The sequence below is a fragment of the Balaenoptera musculus genome, chromosome 19, assembly GCF_009873245.2.
Source record: "Balaenoptera musculus isolate JJ_BM4_2016_0621 chromosome 19, mBalMus1.pri.v3, whole genome shotgun sequence".
Taxonomy (NCBI): Eukaryota; Metazoa; Chordata; class Mammalia; order Artiodactyla; family Balaenopteridae; genus Balaenoptera; species Balaenoptera musculus.
This window is the reverse complement of record NC_045803.1, coordinates 8,863,971-8,884,626: the sequence shown is the minus strand read 5'-3', so window position 1 is coordinate 8,884,626 and position 20,656 is coordinate 8,863,971. Positions and strand designations below refer to the sequence as shown.

General features: G+C 47.4%; 1 protein-coding gene across 1 annotated transcript in view; it reads right to left on the bottom strand.

Annotated features, from left to right (window-relative positions):
• ZNF541 (zinc finger protein 541) overlaps positions 1-20,656 on the bottom strand; it is a 36,579-nt gene that overhangs the window by 558 nt on the left and 15,365 nt on the right. The window contains exons 4-14 of the mRNA XM_036834514.1: positions 17,474-19,346; positions 15,660-15,718; positions 15,294-15,453; positions 14,963-15,136; positions 13,735-14,059; positions 6,718-6,781; positions 5,960-6,102; positions 5,452-5,555; positions 4,142-4,217; positions 3,493-3,581; positions 98-238 (exon numbers count right to left, since the gene is read on the bottom strand). Of these exons, the coding sequence (XP_036690409.1) occupies positions 98-238; positions 3,493-3,581; positions 4,142-4,217; positions 5,452-5,555; positions 5,960-6,102; positions 6,718-6,781; positions 13,735-14,059; positions 14,963-15,136; positions 15,294-15,453; positions 15,660-15,718; positions 17,474-19,346 (3,208 nt within the window). The remainder of the gene's footprint in view (positions 1-97; positions 239-3,492; positions 3,582-4,141; positions 4,218-5,451; positions 5,556-5,959; positions 6,103-6,717; positions 6,782-13,734; positions 14,060-14,962; positions 15,137-15,293; positions 15,454-15,659; positions 15,719-17,473; positions 19,347-20,656) is intronic.

The following is a 20,656-nucleotide window of genomic DNA, read 5'->3' as shown; positions in this document are numbered from 1 at the left end:
TCGCGGGGTGCACCCCCCCACCCCCGCCCAGCTTGGATGGGCACCGGGCACCCAGATCCGCGCTGAACTCCAGAAGCCCTACCCCGAGACCCTCTGCCTTCGCTTCTGTCCTGTCTGCGTCATCCGGCTCTCTCTTGACCCTCTTTTCCAGCACTGGGGCTCGGCCGCAGTCAAACTTGATCATTTTTTTCCAGATGTAGTAATACTCAACACACTGGGCTACAGTTTTTGTCTGGATCTAGTGGAGGAAGACAGAAGCCGGCTAAGGACAGTGCCTCAGGAGCAGCAGTGAGTATGGCCTTGACGCCCTAAATCCCCTCCCCATGGGGCCAGCCGCCACTTTTTGAAAGCCCTCCTGAAACGTCTCTCCCTACGGCTTGGTATGCTCCTCTGCTACAGGGGACAGAGAATCCCAAAGTCCTCCTGGGGATGAAGGGGTTCAGCGAGAAGCCACCAGAGTCAACCCACCTAAGCTCTGCACGCTCTGAGCAACAAGGCTGGCCCAGGAACGCTTCTCTCCAGGAAAACGCACACAAAGGTACACACAAGGACGCTCACTGTGACATCCTGTGGAGCCACATGTCTACCGACTGGGACTAATTAAAGCAGAGTGTCCTTACGTGGCGGATACCTCATGGCCTTATGCGACAGCTGGGCAGAGCCCTCCAAAAAACTGAAGAGGAAGGAACACTTCCCAACTCATTCTGTAAGTTCAACATTTCTCTGATACCAAAGCCAGACAAAGATATTACAAGGAAAGAAAGTTACAGACCAATGTCCCTCATGAACATAGATGAAAAATTTTAAACAAAACTTTTAACGAATAGAATCCAACAATATATATATATATTTATAAAGGACAATATACCATGACTAAGTGGAGCCCATCCCAGAAACGTGAGATGGGTTGAACAATCTAAAATCAATGTAGTTCATCGTATTAAACTTAAAAAAGAGAAATCATATGAGCATCTTGATAGGTGCAGAAAAAGCATTTGATACAATCCGATGTCCATTGCTGATGTAAACTCTCAGCAAAATAGGAATAGAAGGAACTTCTCTTCAACCTGATAAATGATACCTACAAAATCCCTACAGCTAACGGTGGAGTGGTTTCCCCTCAAATATCATGAACAAGACAAGGATTTTCACTCTCACCACTTCTACTCAATACTGTACTGGTGGTTCTAGAGTGCAACAAGGCAAGAAAAAAGTAAAGGCATCCAGGTTGGAAAGGAAGAAATAAAACTGTCTTTATTTGCAGATGATATGACTGTCTATGTAGAAAATCCAGTGGAATCCACAAAAAAGTTACCAAAACTAATAAGTTAGTTTGGCAACATTTCAGAACACAAAATCAATATAAAAATCAATTTTATTTCTATACATACTAGCAACAAACCATTGGAAACTGAAATAAAAAAGAACTCTTTATAACATCATAAAAAACAGAAGTACTTAGGAATAAATCTGACAAAAAGTATGCAACAACTGTACACTAAAAACTTCAAAACATTGCTGAAAAGTTAAAGATTTAAATAGAGAGATATACCCTGTTCACGAGTCAGAAGACTCAATATTGTTAAGAAAACAACTCTCCCCAGTTGACCTATGGAGTCAAAAACAGTACCAATCAAATTCCTAGCAGGAATTTTTATTTTGAAATTGACAAGTTATTTCTAAAATTCATAGGGAAATAAAAAGGATCTAGAATAGAAAAAATAACTTTGAAAAAGAATAACAAAGTTGAAGGACTAACATTTTCTGATTTCAAGACTTAGAATAAAGCTACAGTAATAAAGACAATATGGGAATAGCTTAATAAAAGACAAACAGATCAATGGAACAGAATACAGAGTCCAGAAGTAGATGCATATATATATGGCCAACTGATATTTAACAAAGGTACAAAAGCAACTGAGTGGAGAAAATATGGTCTTTCCAACAAAAGGTATTGGAACAATAAATATCCATATGCAAAAAATGAACTCACCTCGCACCCCATACAAAAATAAACTTAAAATGGGTCATAAATCTAGAAATAAAACCTAAAACTATAAAGCCTCCAGACGAAAACATAGGGGAAAATCTTTGTGACTTTGGGTTAGGCAAAGATTTCTTAGATACAACACGAAAAGCACAGTCTATAAAAGAGAAACTAATAAGTTATGCTTAATCAAAATTAAAAACTTTTCTTCAAAAGACACTGTTAGGAGACTGACAAATTGCATATTGGGAGAAAATATTTCCAAAGCATATATCTGGATAAAGGACTGGTGTTCAGCACAAAAGAAGAACTCCTACAACTCAATAAAAACACAGACACCCCAATAAAAAGATAGGCAAAAGATATGAACAGACAGCCCACCAAAGAAGGTGCACATATAGCAAAAAAAGGCAAAGATGCTCAGCCTCATTAGTCATTAGGAAAATGGAGTCAGATGCTACTGTACACTCATTAGAATGGCTAAAATTAAAGAGACTGAGCATACCAAGTGTTGACGAGGGTGTGGAACAACTGGACCTTTCATAACCTGCTGGTGGGAATGGGAAATGGTATAGCCACTTTGGAAAACAGTTCGGCAGTTTCTTAAAAAGTTAAACATACATCTGCTATAAGTTACCCTCATTCCCCTCCTAGGTATTTATAATCCCACCCCCATCCCCGCAAAAAAAAAAAGAACCCAGTACATGTCCATACAAAGACTTGTATGTGAATGTTCAGAGCAACTTTATCTGTAGTCATCAGTAACTGGAAACCGCCAACAGGTGGATGATTAAATGAACGGTGGTCCGTCCACACAATGGTACACTCCTCAGCAATAAAGGGATGAACTATTGGTACACACGACAACATGGATGAATCTCAAAATCATTATGTTGAGTGTAAGAAGCCAGACAAAGCAGGTCACATGCTGTACGATTATTCCGTTTATATAAACCTCTAGAAAATGCAAACTAATTTATAGTGACAGAAAGTAGACAAGAGTTGACTAGGGACCTGGGTGGCAGGAAGGAAGGGTTGCAAAGGGGCAGGAGGGAACTTTTGGAGGTGACATATTTTCATTATCTTGATCATGGTGATGGTCTTACAAGTGTATAAATATGTCAAAAACATTAAATCTTACACTTTGATTATGTGCAATTTTGTGTACATCAAGTTGAAAAAAAGAGCAAAATAATCAGCAGGATATTAAATATATGATCTCATCCTTTTTTGAGAAAGTGCATATAGGTGTGTAAAATCCGTATGGGCAGTAAATGCCTGTCAGGTTATCAATCAGAAGTAGGATTGTGGGGAGGGGCCTGGAGGGCTTTATTTTGAACGTGGGATTCATTTCTGTACTGTTTGGGGTTGTTCAAAGCAATGGCTTTTTAGTTGTCAACTGTTCACAGCATGAGCAGAGTATCGCCCCTGACAGGCCCTGCAGTTCTAGCGCCTCGGCCGTGTGAGGGAGCTTTGTCTACACCAGCCTGCCACGTTCGCCTTACCGTCTTGTGTATCAAGTAGAAGTCCTTCTTGTGGGCACAGAACGCCTTCTTAAAGAGCCTCTTCTCCATGGGGTTCCAGATGTCCGAACCTATTGGAGAAACAGCCAAGAGGAGGAAGGATGTTTCTCCTTCTGGGACCACAGCCACGGCTGAAGTGCAGACTCCCCTCCTTTTTCAGGCCACCGAGCGCCAATTATATGCCAAGATTTCTGCTAAGCCCCTTACTTGCTTTATCTCACACAATCCTCACAAAAACCTTAGCAGGTAGGGGCTATTACCATCCCCACTTGACAGATGCAGCAACTTGAGGCTTCCGCTGGTTAAGAGACTTGCCAAGGGCAGGCGGGGGCCCCAGGTTGCCTGACTCCAGGGCTGGAGTGCTCAGCTGCGGAACCTGAGCCCCCCCGAACCTGGCACCCCCTTTCTGGCCAGGCAGAGCCCGTGAGGGAACCAGTGGAAAGGGGAAGGTTGGATCCAACTAGAGAACAGCACCCACTGAGTCCCCCAGAGAGGACGGGCCCTTCTGGGAGGGCAGGTGCAGGCCCCAAGAGAACTCCGAGAGGCACATGCAGAGCTTGCCACGGAAACTGACTGGCTCACAGGGGCCTCAGCCAGGCCCAAACCACGCGGGCAGCCACGCTCCAGTTACCTGTGTAGCGATAGTTGGCGAGAGGGTGAGTCCATGGCTTCTGGGGTCCTCTCAGTAAGAGGGTCTCCAGGGCAACCTGGAACGAGAGGAGTGGCGGGGAACTCTCTGAGGGAGGGAAGGTGAGGCAGAGGCCCGCCTTCATTCTTTCATTCATTCAAAAAATATGTGCAGCCCTCCCTAAAGCCACCCCTACCCCAGGGCGACTCAAAGTGTGGTCGGTCTGTGGACTGGCCACCAGCTGTGAACCACTTGGGACGCATTGCCTACAGCACGAAGCGTACTGTTGAGTGCAGCTGACGTTACCTTTTTCATAGCAAGGTTTACTTGATGAAGGAAACAGTGTGTGGACTTATTCTGGCACAAGCTCCTTATTTCTTCCAGGAGCAGCATTTGGAGTGGCACTGCCCTTGCCCTACCCCACTTTATGGTCCTCATAGCACTAATCATTATCTATCACTTTTAAAAAATGTATTTCATGTGTTCACTCTCCTAAAATGTAAGCCCTGCAAAGAGAGGGCATTTGTCTTGCTCAACAGCGTAACCCCGGTCGGGACTAGCTATGTAATTTGCAGGACCCAGCGCAAAATGGAAACACGGGGCCCTGTGTTCAAAAACTATTAAGAGTTTCAAGATGGTGGCAGCAGAGCATTAAGCCAAGAATGGGCCCCTGAGCTGGCCCCAGCCTGACACCGTGACATCACCAGGTATCAGGAGGACCCAGTAAATATGTGCTGATTACTCTGCTGAGCACCCGCCACGTGCCAGCCACTGCCTCTCAGCTTGAGAAAAAGCACCACGTAGCCCTGACTCTTGGGTCTCTAACTCGGGTGACGTGACTTCCTCTCCCACTACACGGAGTTGGACTTTATTTTCTAAATTTCAGGATTGTGAGGAGGGTCCTTGGAGGAGGCAGAGGCATTTCTGTTGCATCAGAGGTTTTCACACACCATTTTTAATCAAAAAGTTAAAGTTCAGTAAGTAAACCAGATTAATGCAGGCCCTGAGTTGGTTCTGCTAGGCACCCCCTCCCCAGTGCCGCTGAGATGAGGTAATGTTGGAGGAACCCCGGTGCTCTGCTGTCACCCCAGATAAATAACTGATTGAGCCTGTATGTGTGCATTTCCCCTATGTTCACAAGGACACCACCAGTCCCAAAGCGACCAGGGAGAAGGGTGGGTGGCCAGCCTTCGGTTCTCGTGAGCTGCAAAGCCCCAAGTAGAAGGCACGTGGCATGCGCCTAGAGCCCCTGGCCCTAAGAGAGCAGGGAGCTTCCCACAGCTCCTCTGAGCCCACCCTCGCCTGCACCTCACCTGGATGTTGCCCTGGGCTTCATGCAGGCAGTGCAGAGCGAGCTCCAGGTTGGTGCCCCCGCCTGGCATCACGCTGGAGCAGGCCACGTTGCAGAGCTTGGTCACTGTTTCCAGCAGGCAGCCCGGCAGCGGGAAGGAGAGGAGACACAGAGGGTCAGCAAGGGCCAGAGAGGAAACCTCCCCGACAGCACAGATGGGGCGGGGGGCTCCTGTCACCATCTCCCTCACCTCTCTGTTAAAAGCAGGCTGAGGGGAGGGAGGGACAAGGAGGACGGCAGAAACCCTGCTCCTGGCGCCTGCTCTGGGTGGCCTGGCCGGCTACTGGGTGAGAGGAGAGGTGGGGCAAGGGGCTGCAGCACAGCAAAGCAATACTGCGCTGAAGGCCAGCTCTGCCCACCCCGCCCCCGCCCGGGGATCACTGCTTCTTGGTCAAGGTGAGAACTGGGAGGAGAAACTCCTTGGAGATGGAGGAGGGCCCTTGGGAACCTGGCCCCAAAGTCTCAGCCACCTCTATCCTGCGTTTCCGGGTTGGTCATCACATCTCCCCATGGCTTCCAGACCAGAGAAGCTACATGCTCGTCAGTTCCAGCCAGTGATCTGTCCTGGAGCTCTGGGATCTCAGCCTGAAACCAGCTTCCTATGTTGATGTGTCTGAAATGAGGCCACACACACGGACATACAAGACATATGTGTGTGGCCAAGATGGGAAATAAAAGAGAGATGTGCGGTGAGCCCTGCTCTCAGGCCACAGCCCTGCTCTGTGGAACCCTTCAGCCATCTCTCAGACACAGGGAGTGCTCATCACCCCAACAGACACGCACAGGTATTCCAGAGACCTCTTGAGGGATGGATACTCCCTTCCTTCCTCCGATTTGCTTTATCGCCAGATTTCTGGCCTCAGGCGTTTGGGGTCTAGGACAGGGGAGGTATGTGCTGACACCTGGCATGCTTCTACTTCCAAGGTAACGCCCATCTAGCCACAGTCCGCGGCTACACAAGAGTATCTCACCGGTTCTACCTCGGGCCCCAGGGTGCTGGGCGTTCTGTCCCCAGAGATCCAACGAAACGATGGTATGTCTGGACAGAAGGAATACTGGGGAAACACCTGGAAAAATCCACCACGTCTCTCCTAGAGAGGCTCTGGATCTAGACCTGATTTTCCCGTGATGAAGGCTCCCTTGGGAAAAACTGTCACTGGAATGCAAGGAGGGTAAAAGCATCCCCACTTTGGAAGGACCCTCAGGTTCTAAGTCTGTTCCAACTCACGGTTCAGTGCTGATCTTGGTGTCGTCCTTCACCACACAGATGCCAAAAGAGCCATCCATGTGATCTGGAAAACACGCAAAGAAGAGCCTCAAGAAGACTAGCTAGGGACTTCCCTGTTAGCACACTGGTTAAGACTCTGCCTGCTAATGCAGGGGACACGGGTTCAAGCCCTGGTCCGGGAAGATCCCACATACCATGGAGCAACTAACCCCGTGCACCACAACTACTGAGCCTGTGCCCTAGAGCCCGCGCTCTGCAACAAGAGAAGCCACCGCAGTGAGAAGCCCGCGCACTGCAATGAAGACCCAACGCAGCCAAAAATAAAATTAAAAAAAAAAAAAAAAAAGAAGACTAGCTAGAACTGACCCACGAGGCCCTTTCTGCCTGCCTTTCCAGAGCAGCTAAAAGCAGGCTCTTTAAGATTGCATGGTATACACACACTACTATATATAAAATAGATAATCAACAAGGACCTACTGTATAGCACAGGGAACTATACTCAATGCTCTGTAATAACCTATATGGGAAAGGAATCTAAAAAAGAATAGATATGTGAATATGTATAACAAAATCACTTTGCTGTACACCTGAAACTAACACAACATTAAAAATCAACTACAGGGCTTCCTTGGTGGCGCAGTGGTTAAGAATCCGCCTGCCAACGCAGGGGACACGGGTTCAAGCCCTGGTCTGGGAAGATCCCACATGCCGCGGAGCAACTAAGCCCGTGCGCCACAACTACTGAGCCTGCGCTCTAGAGCCCGCGAGCCACAACTACTGAGCCTGCGAGCCACAACTACTGAAGCCCACGCGCCTAGAGCCCGTGCTCCACAACAAGAGAAGCCGCTGCAATGAGAAGCCCACGCACCCCAACCAAGAGTAGCCCCCGCTCGCCACAATTAGAGAAAGCCTGCGCACAGCAACAAAGACACAATGCAGCCAAAAATAAGAATAAATAAAATAAATAAATCTATAAAAAAAAAATCAACTACACTCCAATATAAAATTAAAAATTAGAAAAAAAAAGATTGCATGGTATGGAGTTTCCTCAAAAATTAAAAGTAGAACTACCATATCATGCAGCAAACCCACTTCTGGGTATTCATCCAAAAGAACTGCAGTCAAGACCTCAAAAAGATATCTGAACTCCCATGTTCACTCCAGCACTATTCACAATAGCCAAGATGTGGAAACAACCTAAATGTCCATTGACAGATGAGCACATAAAGGAAATGTGATATAAACATACAATGGAATACCATTTAGCCTTAAAAAAAAGGAAATTCTGCAATATGCAACAACATGGATGAACACTGAGGACATTATGCTAAGTGAAATAAGCCAGTCACAGAAAGAGAAATACTGCATGACTCCACTTATATAAAGTATCTAAAGTAGTTGAATTCATATTGATATAATCAAAGAGTGGAATAGGGGTTATCAGGGGTTGGGGGAGTGGGAAATGGGAGGTTACTAATCAATGGGCATAAAGTTTCAGTTAAGCAAGCTCTAGAAATCTGCTGTATAACATTGTACCTATAGTCAACAATACTGTATTGCACACTTAAATATTTGTTAAAAGGGTAGATCACAGATTAACTGTTCACATCACAATAAAATAAAATAAAAAGATTGCATAGAAGGGGGATAAGACTTCTGAAAAAGTAGAGTAAGGAACTCAGCAAAACAACCAATTTACTGATAAAAAATCATTAAAAAAAAAAAAAAAGAACAGTAAGCTAAAGTCTCTGCAAGTTGTCCTAAAGGCATACAGCATTTTAAGAAATACTCATTCAAGAGAATCTACTAAATCTTGGTAAGAACAGTGAGAGCCTGTGGCACTGGAGCCATGGCCCACTCCCTTACCCACCTAGCCCCCGGCTCTTTGTAACGGAAGCTCTACCCAGGTAGGTGCAGCCAAGGAGATGGGGGCTTCTTCTTCCCCCGGCTCCCATGCTTAAAGAATTAAAGTAAGATAAAATAAAAATTTCTCATCAAAGAGAAAATGCCATTAAGAGATGCAAATTATTTTTTAAAAAGAACCAAATGTGGACTTCCCTGGTGGTCCAGTGGTTAAGACTCCACTCTTCCACTGCAGGGGGCTCGGGTTCAATCCCTAGTCGAGGAACTAAGATCCTGTATGCTGTGTGATGCAGCCAAAAAAAAAGAAAAAAGAACCAAATGGAAATAATTCTGGGGTTAAAAAAGTACAATAAGCAAAATAAGGCTCAACAGTAGATCTGAGCTGGCAGAAGAAACGATCAGCAAACCTGAAGACAGAACAATGGAGACTATGAAATCTAAAGAACAGAGAGAAAAAAATGTAGGAGAGTGAAGAGCGCCTCAGAGAAATGTGAGATGTCATTAAATGCAACATTATACATGTAGTGGGAGTACCAGAAAGAGGGGAGCAGGGGACAGAATATTTAAAGTATTAATGGCTGAAAATTTCCCAAATTTGATGAAAAACAATATGTATATCCAACAAACTCTATAAACTCCAAGAAAGATTAAACACAAAGAGCTCTACATCCAGACATAACATAGGCAAAATGTTGAAAGCAAAAATAAAGATAAGATCTTGAAAGCAAAAAGGGAAAAACAATTTGTTACATACAAGGGCACTACAGTAAGATTAACAGCTAACTTCTTAACAGAAACGATGTAGGTCAGAAGGCAATGGGATAATATATTCAAATTACTGAAAGTAAAGTGTCAACCAAGTATCTTATATTCAGCAAATTATCTTTCAAAAATGAAGGTAAAATAAAGAAACTCCCAGATAAGTAAAAACTGAGAAAATCTGTTGCTGGCAGACCTGTCTTACAAGAAATATTAAAGGTGAAATATTATTCAGCCACAAAAAGGAACAAAGTACTGATACATACTGCAACGTGGATGAAACCTAAAAACATCATGCTAACTAAAAGAAGGCACTCATAAAGGACCACATACTGTATGATTCCACTCATATGAAATATACAGAATAGTCAAATCGATAGAGACAAAGTAGATTAGTCGTTACCCATGGCTGGGGGTGGGGAGGATGGAAAGGAGGGACTGCTAATAAGTACAGGGTTTCTTTTGGGGATGATGAAAATTTCTGAAAACTGATGGTAGTGATGGTTGCACAGCTCTGTGAATATACTAAAAACCATTGAATTATATACTTTAAAGGGATGAATTGTATGGTATGTGAATTATATATCCCTAATAAAAATAAATACTAAAGAAAGTTCTTCAGATTGAAAGCAAATGACATCAGATGGTAACTTGAATCCAAACCAAAAAAAAAAAAAGCGAAGCACTAGTAAATATGGGTAACTATAAAAATCAGTATGATTAAATATTTCTTTTCTTAAGTGCCTTAAAAAACAACTGCATAAAACAATATGTATTGTGGGCCTATAACATATAGAAATATATTTGAAAAGATCAGAAATGGTAAATAAGAAGGTTAATATAACAATCTCTATAAATCATGCTTGCTTTCCTTTATTCTCTGTTTTTTTACACGAAATAAAATTATATAAAGCAATAAACATGACCAGTAAGGTATTACTGGGTCTCTCACATATAATAGCAAAAGAGTTAGAAGGAATAGAGCTATGTAGGAGCAGTATTTCTATATTTCATTGTTAATGAGTTATTACACATCTGAACAGATTCTGATAAGACATATATTTTAAGTCCTAGAGCAACCACTAAGAAATGACTAAGAAAAAGTGAAAAATTAAAAGAATTAAAATGTTACACTAGAAAATACTTAATACAAAAGAAAGGAGGAACAGAGGGAGAAAAAGACATGTAACATATAGAAAATAAAAAGCAAAATGGCAGATGTAAATCCAACCATATCAATATAACATTAAACAAGAATGGATTAAACAAACCAATCAAAAGGCAGAGTTTGTAAGACTGGATAAAAAAACACATGATCCAACTAATGCTGTCTATAGGTAACATGCTTTATTTTCAAAGACACAAATAGGCTGAAAGTAAAAGAAGAGAAAAATATATACCAAGCAAACAACAACCATAAAAGAGATGGAATGGCTATACTAATGTCAGGCACATTAGACTTTAAAACAAAAAATATTACTAGAGATAATGATAAAATTATTGTAATAATGACAAATGATATCACAATCACATCATAATGATAAAAGGTCAAGCCATGAGGAAGATATGACAATTACAAACATATACACACCTAAAAACAGAGCCCCAAAATACACGAAGCAACAAACGACAGAACTGAAGGATGAAATAAACCATTAAAAAATAATAGTTGGGGCTTCCCTGGTGGCGCAGTGGTTGAGAGTCTGCCTGCCGATGCAGGGGACACGGGTTCGAGCCCTGGTCTGGGAAGATCCCACATGCCGCGGAGCAACTGGGCCCGTGAGCCACAACTACTGAGCCTGCGCGTCTGGAGCCTGTGCTCCGCAACAAGAGAGGCCGCGATAGTGAGAGGCCCGCGCACAGCGATGAAGAGTGGCCCCCGCTCTCCACAACTAGAGAAAGCCCTCGCACAGAAACGAAGACCCAACACAGCCATAAATAAATAAATAAATAAAATTTATAAAAAAAAAAAAAAAAAAAAAATAATAGTTGGAGATTTCAATACTTTCAACAGTAGATAGGGCAACTAGGCAGAAGATCAACAAGGAAATTGAAACTAACTAGACAAAACAGACAAAATACAGCATTCCACCAAACATCAGTAGAATACATTCTTCTCAAATTCACATGGAACATTCTTCAAGACAGACCATATTCTAGCCCATATAACATGCCTCAATAAATTTTAAATGTTACAATAAATTTAAGGGAATTCCCTGGCGGTCCAGTCGTTAGGACTCCACGCTTCCACTGCAGGGGGCATGGGTTCGATCCCTGGTCAGGGAACTAAGATCCTGCAAACTGCACAGCACGGCCAAAAAAATAAAAATAAATAAATTAAATTTAAAAAGAAACAAAGTATGTTCTCTGACCACAAGAGAATTAGATTACAAATCAATAAAAGGCGGCAATTTGGAAAATTCACAAATATGTGAAAATTAAGCAACACACTCCTTAATAATCAGTGTATTAAACAAGAAGTGGAATGATAAATTAGAAAATACTTTAGCTGAATGAATATAAAAACACAACATACTAAAACTTACAAAATGTAGCTAAAGCGATGCTCAGAAGGAAATCTATAGCTGTAAAATGTCTGTATTAAAAAAGAAGAAAAATCTCAAATCATTTATGGTCAACTGATTTTCTACAAAGGTACCAAGACAATTCAATGAGAAAAGAACAGTATTTTCAAGTGCTGGAAGAACTGATATGTACATGCAAAAGAATGAATTTGGACTCCTACCTCATACAATATATAAAAGTTAACTAAAGATTGATCGAAGACCTAAAAATAAGTTGGACTTCATCAAAATTAAAAACTTGTGTACTGCAAACCATACCATAAATAAAATGAAAAGACAACCCACAAAATGGGAGAGAATTTGCAAATCATATATCTGATAGGGGGCTTGCGTCCAGAATATATAAGGAACTGATACAACTCAATAATAAAAAGATAAGAATTCAATTTAAAAAATGGGCAAAGGATCTGAATAGACATTTCTCCCGAGAAGATATACAAACGGATAATAAGCACATGGAAAGATGCTCAACATCATTAGCCATCAGGGAAATGTAAATCAAAACCACAATGAGCTACCACTTTACACCCACTAGGATGGTTATAATAAAAAAGACAGATAAGAAGTGTTAGCAAGGATGTGGAGAAACTGGAACTTTCATACAATGCTGGTGGAAATTTAAAATGACTCGGCCATTTTGGAAAACAGTCTGGCAGCTCCTTAAACGGTTAAACATAGTTACCCTTTGACCCAGCAATTCCACTCTGAGGTATATACCCAAGAGAGATGAGGACTTACGTCCAACAAAAACTTATACATAAATGTTCTTAACAGCACATTTGCAATAACAGCACATTTTCGTCCCTTGTAATAGCCAAGGGACGAAAACAACCCAAATGCTCGTCAGCTGATGAACGGATAAATAAGACGTCGTCTATCCAGAGAATGGAATATCACTCATCCATAAGAAGAAATGACGCACTGATGCAAACTACAGCATGGATGAACCTTGGAAACATTGTTCTAAGTGAACAAACTAGACACAGAACGTCACATATAGTATGATTCCAATTATATGAAATGTCCAGAATAGGGAGACCCAGAGAAAAAGTAGGTTGGTAGACTGGTGGTTGCCCAGGGCTGAGGAGTTGGGGGCTACAGGGCCTGTGTGTAACCGCTCGTGGAAATAATCTTCTGAGGTGATGAAAATGCTCTAGAATTAGATTGTGTGATGGGTGTACAATTCTAAGGATACACTAAAAAAACACTGTACACTTTAAATGGGTGATTCATATGGCATGTGAATTATATCTCAATAAAGCTGTTTAAAAAATTACTCGAGGGCTTCCCTGGTGGCGCAGTGGTTGAGAATCTGCCTGCCAATGCAGGGGACACGGGTTCGAGCCCTGGTCTGGGAGGATCCCACGTGCCGCGGAGCAACTGGGCCCGTGAGCCACAACTACTGAGCCTGCGCGTCTGGAGCCTGTGCTCCGCAACAAGAGAGGCCGCGATGGTGAGAGGCCCGCGCACCGCGATGAAGAGTGGCCCCCGCTTGCCACAACCGGAGAGAGCCCTCGCACAGAAACGAAGACCCAACACAGCCAAAAATAAAAAAAATTAAAAAAAAAATTACTCGAAAGGGCAGGCAGAAGGGTGGTTAGGCTAAATGGCGTCTATTTTCTTTCTGGCTACAAAATTATAAGCACCTAGAAGGCTGCTGGTCCCAGATAGTCCTGGGATAGTTCTGAACAGCAACGGGACCCCCAGACCAGACCCAGGCGTAGGCCAGAGAGAATGGCTGGACCAGATTCTACAGAGGGTGGGGTCTGGCCCCCCGCAGGCCCGTCGTGGGGTGATCAACCTCACTCACCAAGCATGGTGCTGACGAGCCTGTCGGGACGGGCCTGAGCAGACGTGGGACAGAGGGTGTTGAAATACAGCCCAGAGCCCTCCCGGATGGGGCTGAGCATCGGGGGCGGCGTGTAGGGAGGGCACCAGGACAGTCCCTTCAGCAGGCGGTCCACCAGGAGCACGGGCGAGCGCAGCCAGCTCTGGCGGCATCCCCCCGGGCCCGGCTCCCCGGACGTGGAGGGCGGAGGAGGGACGAGCGGTGCCTTGGGCCGGGGCAGCTTCCTCCGCTTCCTGTGTTGGCTGCTCTCCTTGCTGTCTCTCTCTTCCCCGTCCTTCCCCTGTCCCTGGAGAAGAAGAGACTTCAGAACCACGGGGGTCACCTGAGGCCACTGGCCCCACAGCTCAGTCCTCAAGATGGCATGAGAGTGGGAAAGGGTACTGACCAGCCAGGCGCACACCCAGCATGGCCGTGCCCAGAGTCCTCCGCGCGGGAAGCCGAGCAGGGCCACCACGCCTGAGCCAGACTCCAGACCCTAAGCCGGGCGACACTTGACACTGGAGCCTTCTCAGGCACCCACACCCCCCAAGGAGAGGCCCTCACTCGGACCATTTTGGAAACTCATGTCCGTTGTTAAAATGACTGGCACTTAAAGTGTGGGGGCCAGATGGATGCAACAGCATGACAAAAGGAAAAACTGTTCCCCTCAAAATGACAGCAGCTCCTGCGAGACAAACAGTGGGCTCCATGCACCCCGTCCCCGAGTCCGGCACGAACTTCTCCAGGTGGGGTCTTCCAGCACAGGCTGAAGAGACGATGGCTTGGACTCGCTACACTCTCCCTTACCTCCATGCAGTCTCCCCTCCTCTCTGCCCGTCTCACTCCTCCTCCTCCTCCAGATCTCAGCTCCGATACCCCCTCCTCAGGCAGGGTCTCTGGTGCCCCCTCGGGGCTCCCACAGCTCCCTCTCCCAGCCCGGCCCATTCTGGGTCGTCAGTGTCCGGGGATGGGTCTATCTACTCCGCTGGGCTGGGAGCCCCAGGGGACAGGGGCAGGCCTGCTGTGGTCGCTGCAGTGTCCCCAACCCTGCCCAGCACAGGGCCAGACACAAAGGAAGTTCACTGGAGGTTGAACGGATGAATGAACACGCAAACCAAGCTCTTCTGGAGCCAGGATTTGGGGGCTTTTCTCACAGCTCCCACTGGCAGGGGGAAAGCAGCTGGAAGGAAGTGCACCTACTTCCTTCAGCACCCACCTTGCTCCCCGGGGGATGGTTTGCTGGAGCCGCAGGCACCGACACAGGGACCACCAAAGGGGCTGCGGTCATGTTGTCCAACGGCTTCCTGGCTCCCGGGGGACTCTGCCTGTCCCCCTCCGGCCTCAGCACCTGTCTTGGTGGCTTGCAAAACTCCATGCCAAACACCTACACCCAGAGAAGAGCCAGCCCTTTAAGAGACACAGTAGGTAGGGAGCAAGGGGCCCCTCCAGAGCAGCACAGCCCTGACTCCCGGCCCCCAGCCAGGCTCCCCGCAGGAGGACGGCTCCGTCCTGAGATGAGTGGCAGCTTCGTGCCCCTTCACCTGCGGCTCCTGCTTCCCTCGAGGTGACGGCCACTGGTCGCTGTGAAAACACATGTGGCTGCTCAGCCCTTTCTCTGTATAAAACATCTGGCTGCAATTCTTGCAGACGTAAGTGCTCCTTGGCTCTGCCCAGTCTGTGGGACCACCACTGTGCTGGTGACTGTGGGGAAGAAAGGGAGAATGGGACTCCGTCCCCAAACACTGATCCCCTGACAGCTCTGGACGAACCCTAAGAAATGGAGACGATGCCCCCGATTCTCCGTGGCCTGGTGCTCGCCCCTTCAGGAGTGAAGCATCCAGAGCTCGCTCACCCAGGGCCAGCACATCAAAGCCACCAGAGGATTCCCGAGGGGCTTCTGAACTTACCAGCCACCTGCCATGTTCTCCTCCTTCATCGGGTGGGGGAGCCGGTAGATACTTCCACCCTGAAGATGAAAATACATCTGAGCCAACATATCAGAAATGAGATGCAAGAGTGAAAACTATAAGACTTGGAAGAAAACACAGGTGTAATTCTTGGTGACCCTGGAGTAGGCAGTGGTTTCTTGGATGACTCCAAAACCAAACAAAAGACAGAACGTATTGGACTTCATCAAAACTTACAACTTCTGTGCTTCAAAGGACATCATCAAGAAGTGAAAAGACAGAATAAGAGAAAAGAGTTGCAAATCATGTATCTGATAAGGGACTACGTATCTTTATGTATCTATAATACATAATGAACTCTCACAGCTCAATAATAAAAACACAACCCAATTTAAAAATGGGCAAAGACTCTGAAAAGACACTTATCCAAAGAGGATATACAAATGGCCAATAAACACATTAAAAGATGCTCAGCAGAATTAGCCATCGGGGAAATGCAAATTAAACCATAACAAGATTCTCATTTCCCACCAAGGTGGCCGTAATGAAAAGAAACCACTGGACGATAACAAGTGTTGGCGAGGATGCAGAGCAACTGCAGGCCTCATGCACTCTGGGTAGGAATATAAAGCAGCACAGCTTTTTGGAAAAGTCTGGCACTTCCTCAAATAGAATTACCCTATAGCCCAGCAATTCCCCTCCTAGGTATTTCCCAAGAGAAATGAAAACATATGTCTAGACAATAATCTGTACACAAATGTTCATAGCAGCGTTATCACAATGGCCAAGAAGTGAAAACAACCCAAATATCTATCAACTGATGAATGGATAAATAAAATATGGTGTATCCATACAATGGACAGATTACTCAGCAATAAAAAGGAATGAAGTTCTGATCCATGCTACGACACAGATGAACTTTGAGAACATCATGTTAAGTGAAAGAAGCAAAAGACACAAAAGGCCATGTAGCGTATGATTCCAATCACATGAAGTGTCCAGAAAAGGCAAATCCATGGAGACAGAAGGTAGATTCATGGTTGCCAGGGGCTAGGAGGGATGGAGAGATTGCGGGTGACAACCAAGGGTGTGGGGTTCCTTTCTGTGGTGATGAAAGTGTTCTGGCAAAGAATGGCGATGGGTGCATGACCTTGTAAACATACTAAAAACCACTGGATGGTACACTTCAAAACGGTGAATTAGATGGTACGTGAATATTAAAGCTGTTAAAAAAAAAAAGAGGAGGAGGCAGCTGTGGTGTGACAGGAAGGACGCTGGCCCTCAGAGCATCACGAAGACACGGGGCCGAGCTCTCTGCGCCCAGGACCTCGTGGGCACGACGTGGGAGGACCCAAGCTGCTCCACAAGGGCGGACCGGCGCCAGGCTGCAGCAGGGGCCAAGTCGGACTTGTGGACCTGTGATTCACAACCAGAAAAGACAGCATTTCACGTACGAATGTCAAAGGCAAAGGAGCTCTGCCTTTACATTCTCTGAAGAAGTGAAGGAGGCAAATCCAAAAGGAAGCGAAAGGCAGAAAGAAAGCAAATAGAAAAAGTTTAGTGAAGAAACATGACACAAAGTGTCTCTGACAACTCTAAAGCCCTGTTCTGTTTTGTGTGTGTGTGTTGCGAGGCAGAGGGTGTTGGGAGGAACCGTCACTTCTCTGGACCTTCATTCCCCCCTCTGTAAACAAACTGCATCTGAGGATTTGCTGAGGTTAAATACGGTGCCTGGACAAGTTAGAAACACGGAAACAGGTAAGGACAAGACTCTGCCTCCCGCATGGTCAGGTCCCGTGAGAGGGCCCTGGTACCTGGATCCTGCTGAATATCGTCAGCTTGGACTTGGAGTCCCAGGGGGGATCCGCTGGAGGCCCGGCCGACGACGAGAAGGAGGCCATGGCTACCTGGCTTGGAGAAGCCGCACAGCGCATATCCATTTTCACCTTCTCCTTCCGGAAGCCTGAAAAGCGCTGGGCCCTGGAGTTGCCAGAGAAGAGCCTGTAGCCTCCGCCCCGGGAGCAGGCCGGGCCCTTTTCACCTTTTGTGGCCCCAGAAGCCGTGCCATTCTCAGCCTGGGCCTGCTTCCCTGGGAGGTGGGCTCTGGATGGCTCCTCCCCTCCTAACTGGGTCTGACGCAGGCCCCCAGGGGAGAAGATGTCCCCCAGGTCCAAGGTCCCTTTCGAGGATCTCAACTGCTTGGGCAGAGAGGAGATGTCTGGGTTCCTGGGAGGGTCCAGGGACGACGCTGTGAGGGCAGGTGGAGTGGCAGCCACTTTTGCTCTTCCCTTTGTGTCCTGGCTCACGCTGCTGGGGGAGGCCTCTGTGGGGAAAGCGGGTGTGGATCTTCTCCTGCGGGCTAGGGATCCCTCTGGCTCAGGGTTCACAGGGCCAGCATGGAGAGAGTCAACAGTGGGCGCCATAGGCGGGGGCTGCTGCGGCCACAGCCCCTGCAGTGACTTCAGGGCAACTTGCTTGCTGTCGGGCGTGGGAAGCTGGGAGGAGGCGGCGGCCACCTGGGTGTGGGAGAAGATCCGCTGGGACTTGGTGATCATCTGGAACACCTGCATCTGCTCGTGGCTCACCAGAGACTCCTGAGACTTCAGGAACAGCTGCCGCAAGAGCGGCATGGCATCCGACGGGAGGCCGCTGGACTTCGGGCCGTCCTGGGGGCCAGGCTCACCAGGGTTCTGCCACGAGAAGGAGTCGCAGTCAAACTTGCTCTTCTTGGAAGCCCAGGAGTCATCTTCCCCGCTGGTACTGGCATAGCTGGGGTCACCCGAGGCCTCCCCCGGTGCCTTCAGGAGCGTGGGAGGGAAGGGCGGCGTGTCCTCCAGACCGGTGCCCCGGCTGGGTGAGGGCTCCCCTGCAGGGGAGTCGCTGCTGAGCCCGGGGCCAGGCTCGGAGCCCTCCCGGGACGGCACTGCAGAGGGCTTGTGGACGACAAACATACTGTTTCCTTTGCTCTTAGGGCAGCCCGACAGGTTCCAGAGCCACTGGAAACTGTGGCCTGATGGCTGGGAACTGGCGGGGACAGTCTGGCCACGGAACAGAGGCAGGCAGGGGGGCAGGGGAGCGCCCTCGGGCCAGCCCTCCAGGGATGACGGGGGCTGGAGCAGCGGCGGCTCCGGCTCGGCTGGGTCGGGGCCGCTCTCCTCCGCTGCCCGCGAGTGGACGGCTGTGGACACGTCAGTGGCAGGCTCCTTCTGTGGGGGCCGGGGCTCCTCGGGAACCTCAGTGCCCAGGGCTCCTGGGGCCGCCGGGGTGCTGGCTGGGCCGCAGAAGGAGGACCCCGATGCGGGCAGGCAGGAGCAGGCCGTGTTCCTCCCTTCGCGGCTGTCTGAAGGCCCTCCCGGGGCTGGCCCGGGAGAAGGGACCTTCTGGTGCGCGATGCTGCTCACGATACAGCGCAGGAGGTCTCGGCTGGGCAAGAGGGAGCTGGGGGATGGGGCTTCCGGGGGCGCCAGGGGCCACAGGCTCGCAGGCGCGGGCTGGCTGGCCACCTCGTGCGCGTGGGGTGAGCTCCCGCAGGCCTCCTCCTCCGGCGGGGCCTCCTTGAGGATGCACAGGCCGTGCTGGACCTCGTAGTGCCGGCGCAGGGAGCGGTAGTCGCAGTAGCTCTTGCTGCAGCCCTGCTCGATGCACACAAACGGCTTGGTCTTCTGGTGGGTGAGCATGTGCCCGGTCCTGGAATCACATGAGGAGGAGGTTAGCGGGTGTCTCGGCGTGGGTCACGCACTGCAGGACCTCAGGCGTGTCCCCAGGGGGCAGCAGCATCGCAACTCAGAAACTGTGCTCAGACCCTATGAGGAAAGACCCCTGCTACGGTCAAAGCCGTCTGGAGGGCTTCCCTGGTGGCACAGTGGTTTAGAGTCCGCCTGCCAATGCAGGGGACATGGGTTCGAGCACTGGTCTGGGAAGATCCCACATGCCGCGGAGCAACTGGGCCCGTGAGCCACAACTACTGAGCCTGCGCGTCTGGAGCCTGTGCTCCGCAACAAGAGAGGCCGCGATAGTGAGAGGCCCGCGCACCGCGATGAAGAGTGGCCCCCGCTTGCCACAACTAGAGAAAGCCCTCACACAGAAGCGAAGACCCAACACAGCCAAAAATTAATAATAAATTAATTAATTAAAAAAAAATGTACTTAAAAAAAAAATTTAAAAAAAAAGCCGTCTGGAAGGGGGAGCTCTTTCCCTCACCCTTAAGCAAACCCCTAATCTGAGATTAAAAAAAATCAGTGGGAGCCAAGTCAGAGTTCCCCAAAGTGGGTTCCTAAGGAACACCAGTCTCCGGAGTTGCTCCCTGAGGACTTGGGCTCAGCTGGCAAATAAGTTTTGAAAAAACAGTTTACTTCTTGGAGGTTCATAGTAGCAAACTGAAAAGCCACAGAATAGATAAAGAAATATCTGTTTAGGGCTTCCCTGGTGGCGCAGTGGTTGAGAATCTGCCTGCTAATGCAGGGAACACGGGTTCGAGCCCTGGTCTGGGAGGATCCCACATGCCGCGGAGCGGCTAGGCCCGTGAGCCACAATTACTGAGCCTGCGTGTCTGGAGCCTGTGCTCCGCAACAAGAGAGGCCGCGATAGTGAGAGGCCCGTGCACCGCGATGAAGAGTGGCACCCCCTTGCCACAACTAGTGAAAGCCCTCGCACAGAAACGAAGACCCAACATAGCCATAAATTAAAAATAAATAAATAAATAAATAAAAAATTAAAAAAAAAAAAAAAAGAAATATCTGTTTAACTTTCCATGTCTCTCAAACTTGTTTGCCCACAAAACCATTTTTTTAAATAGCCCCTTTTAGCATCCCCAAGAACCAGAGAACCAGAGTTCTGAGAATGCACTTGAGGAAATGCTAACTTGGGGATGATCCTTCCTTGAACAAAGGAGTCTTCACCTTCCCATAGGATTCCTCTAGACAGCTACCTGGGAGCCCCACAGCAAAAAAAAAAAAAAAAAAAAAGCCAGATTTGCCTATAATTTCTGCAAATATAAA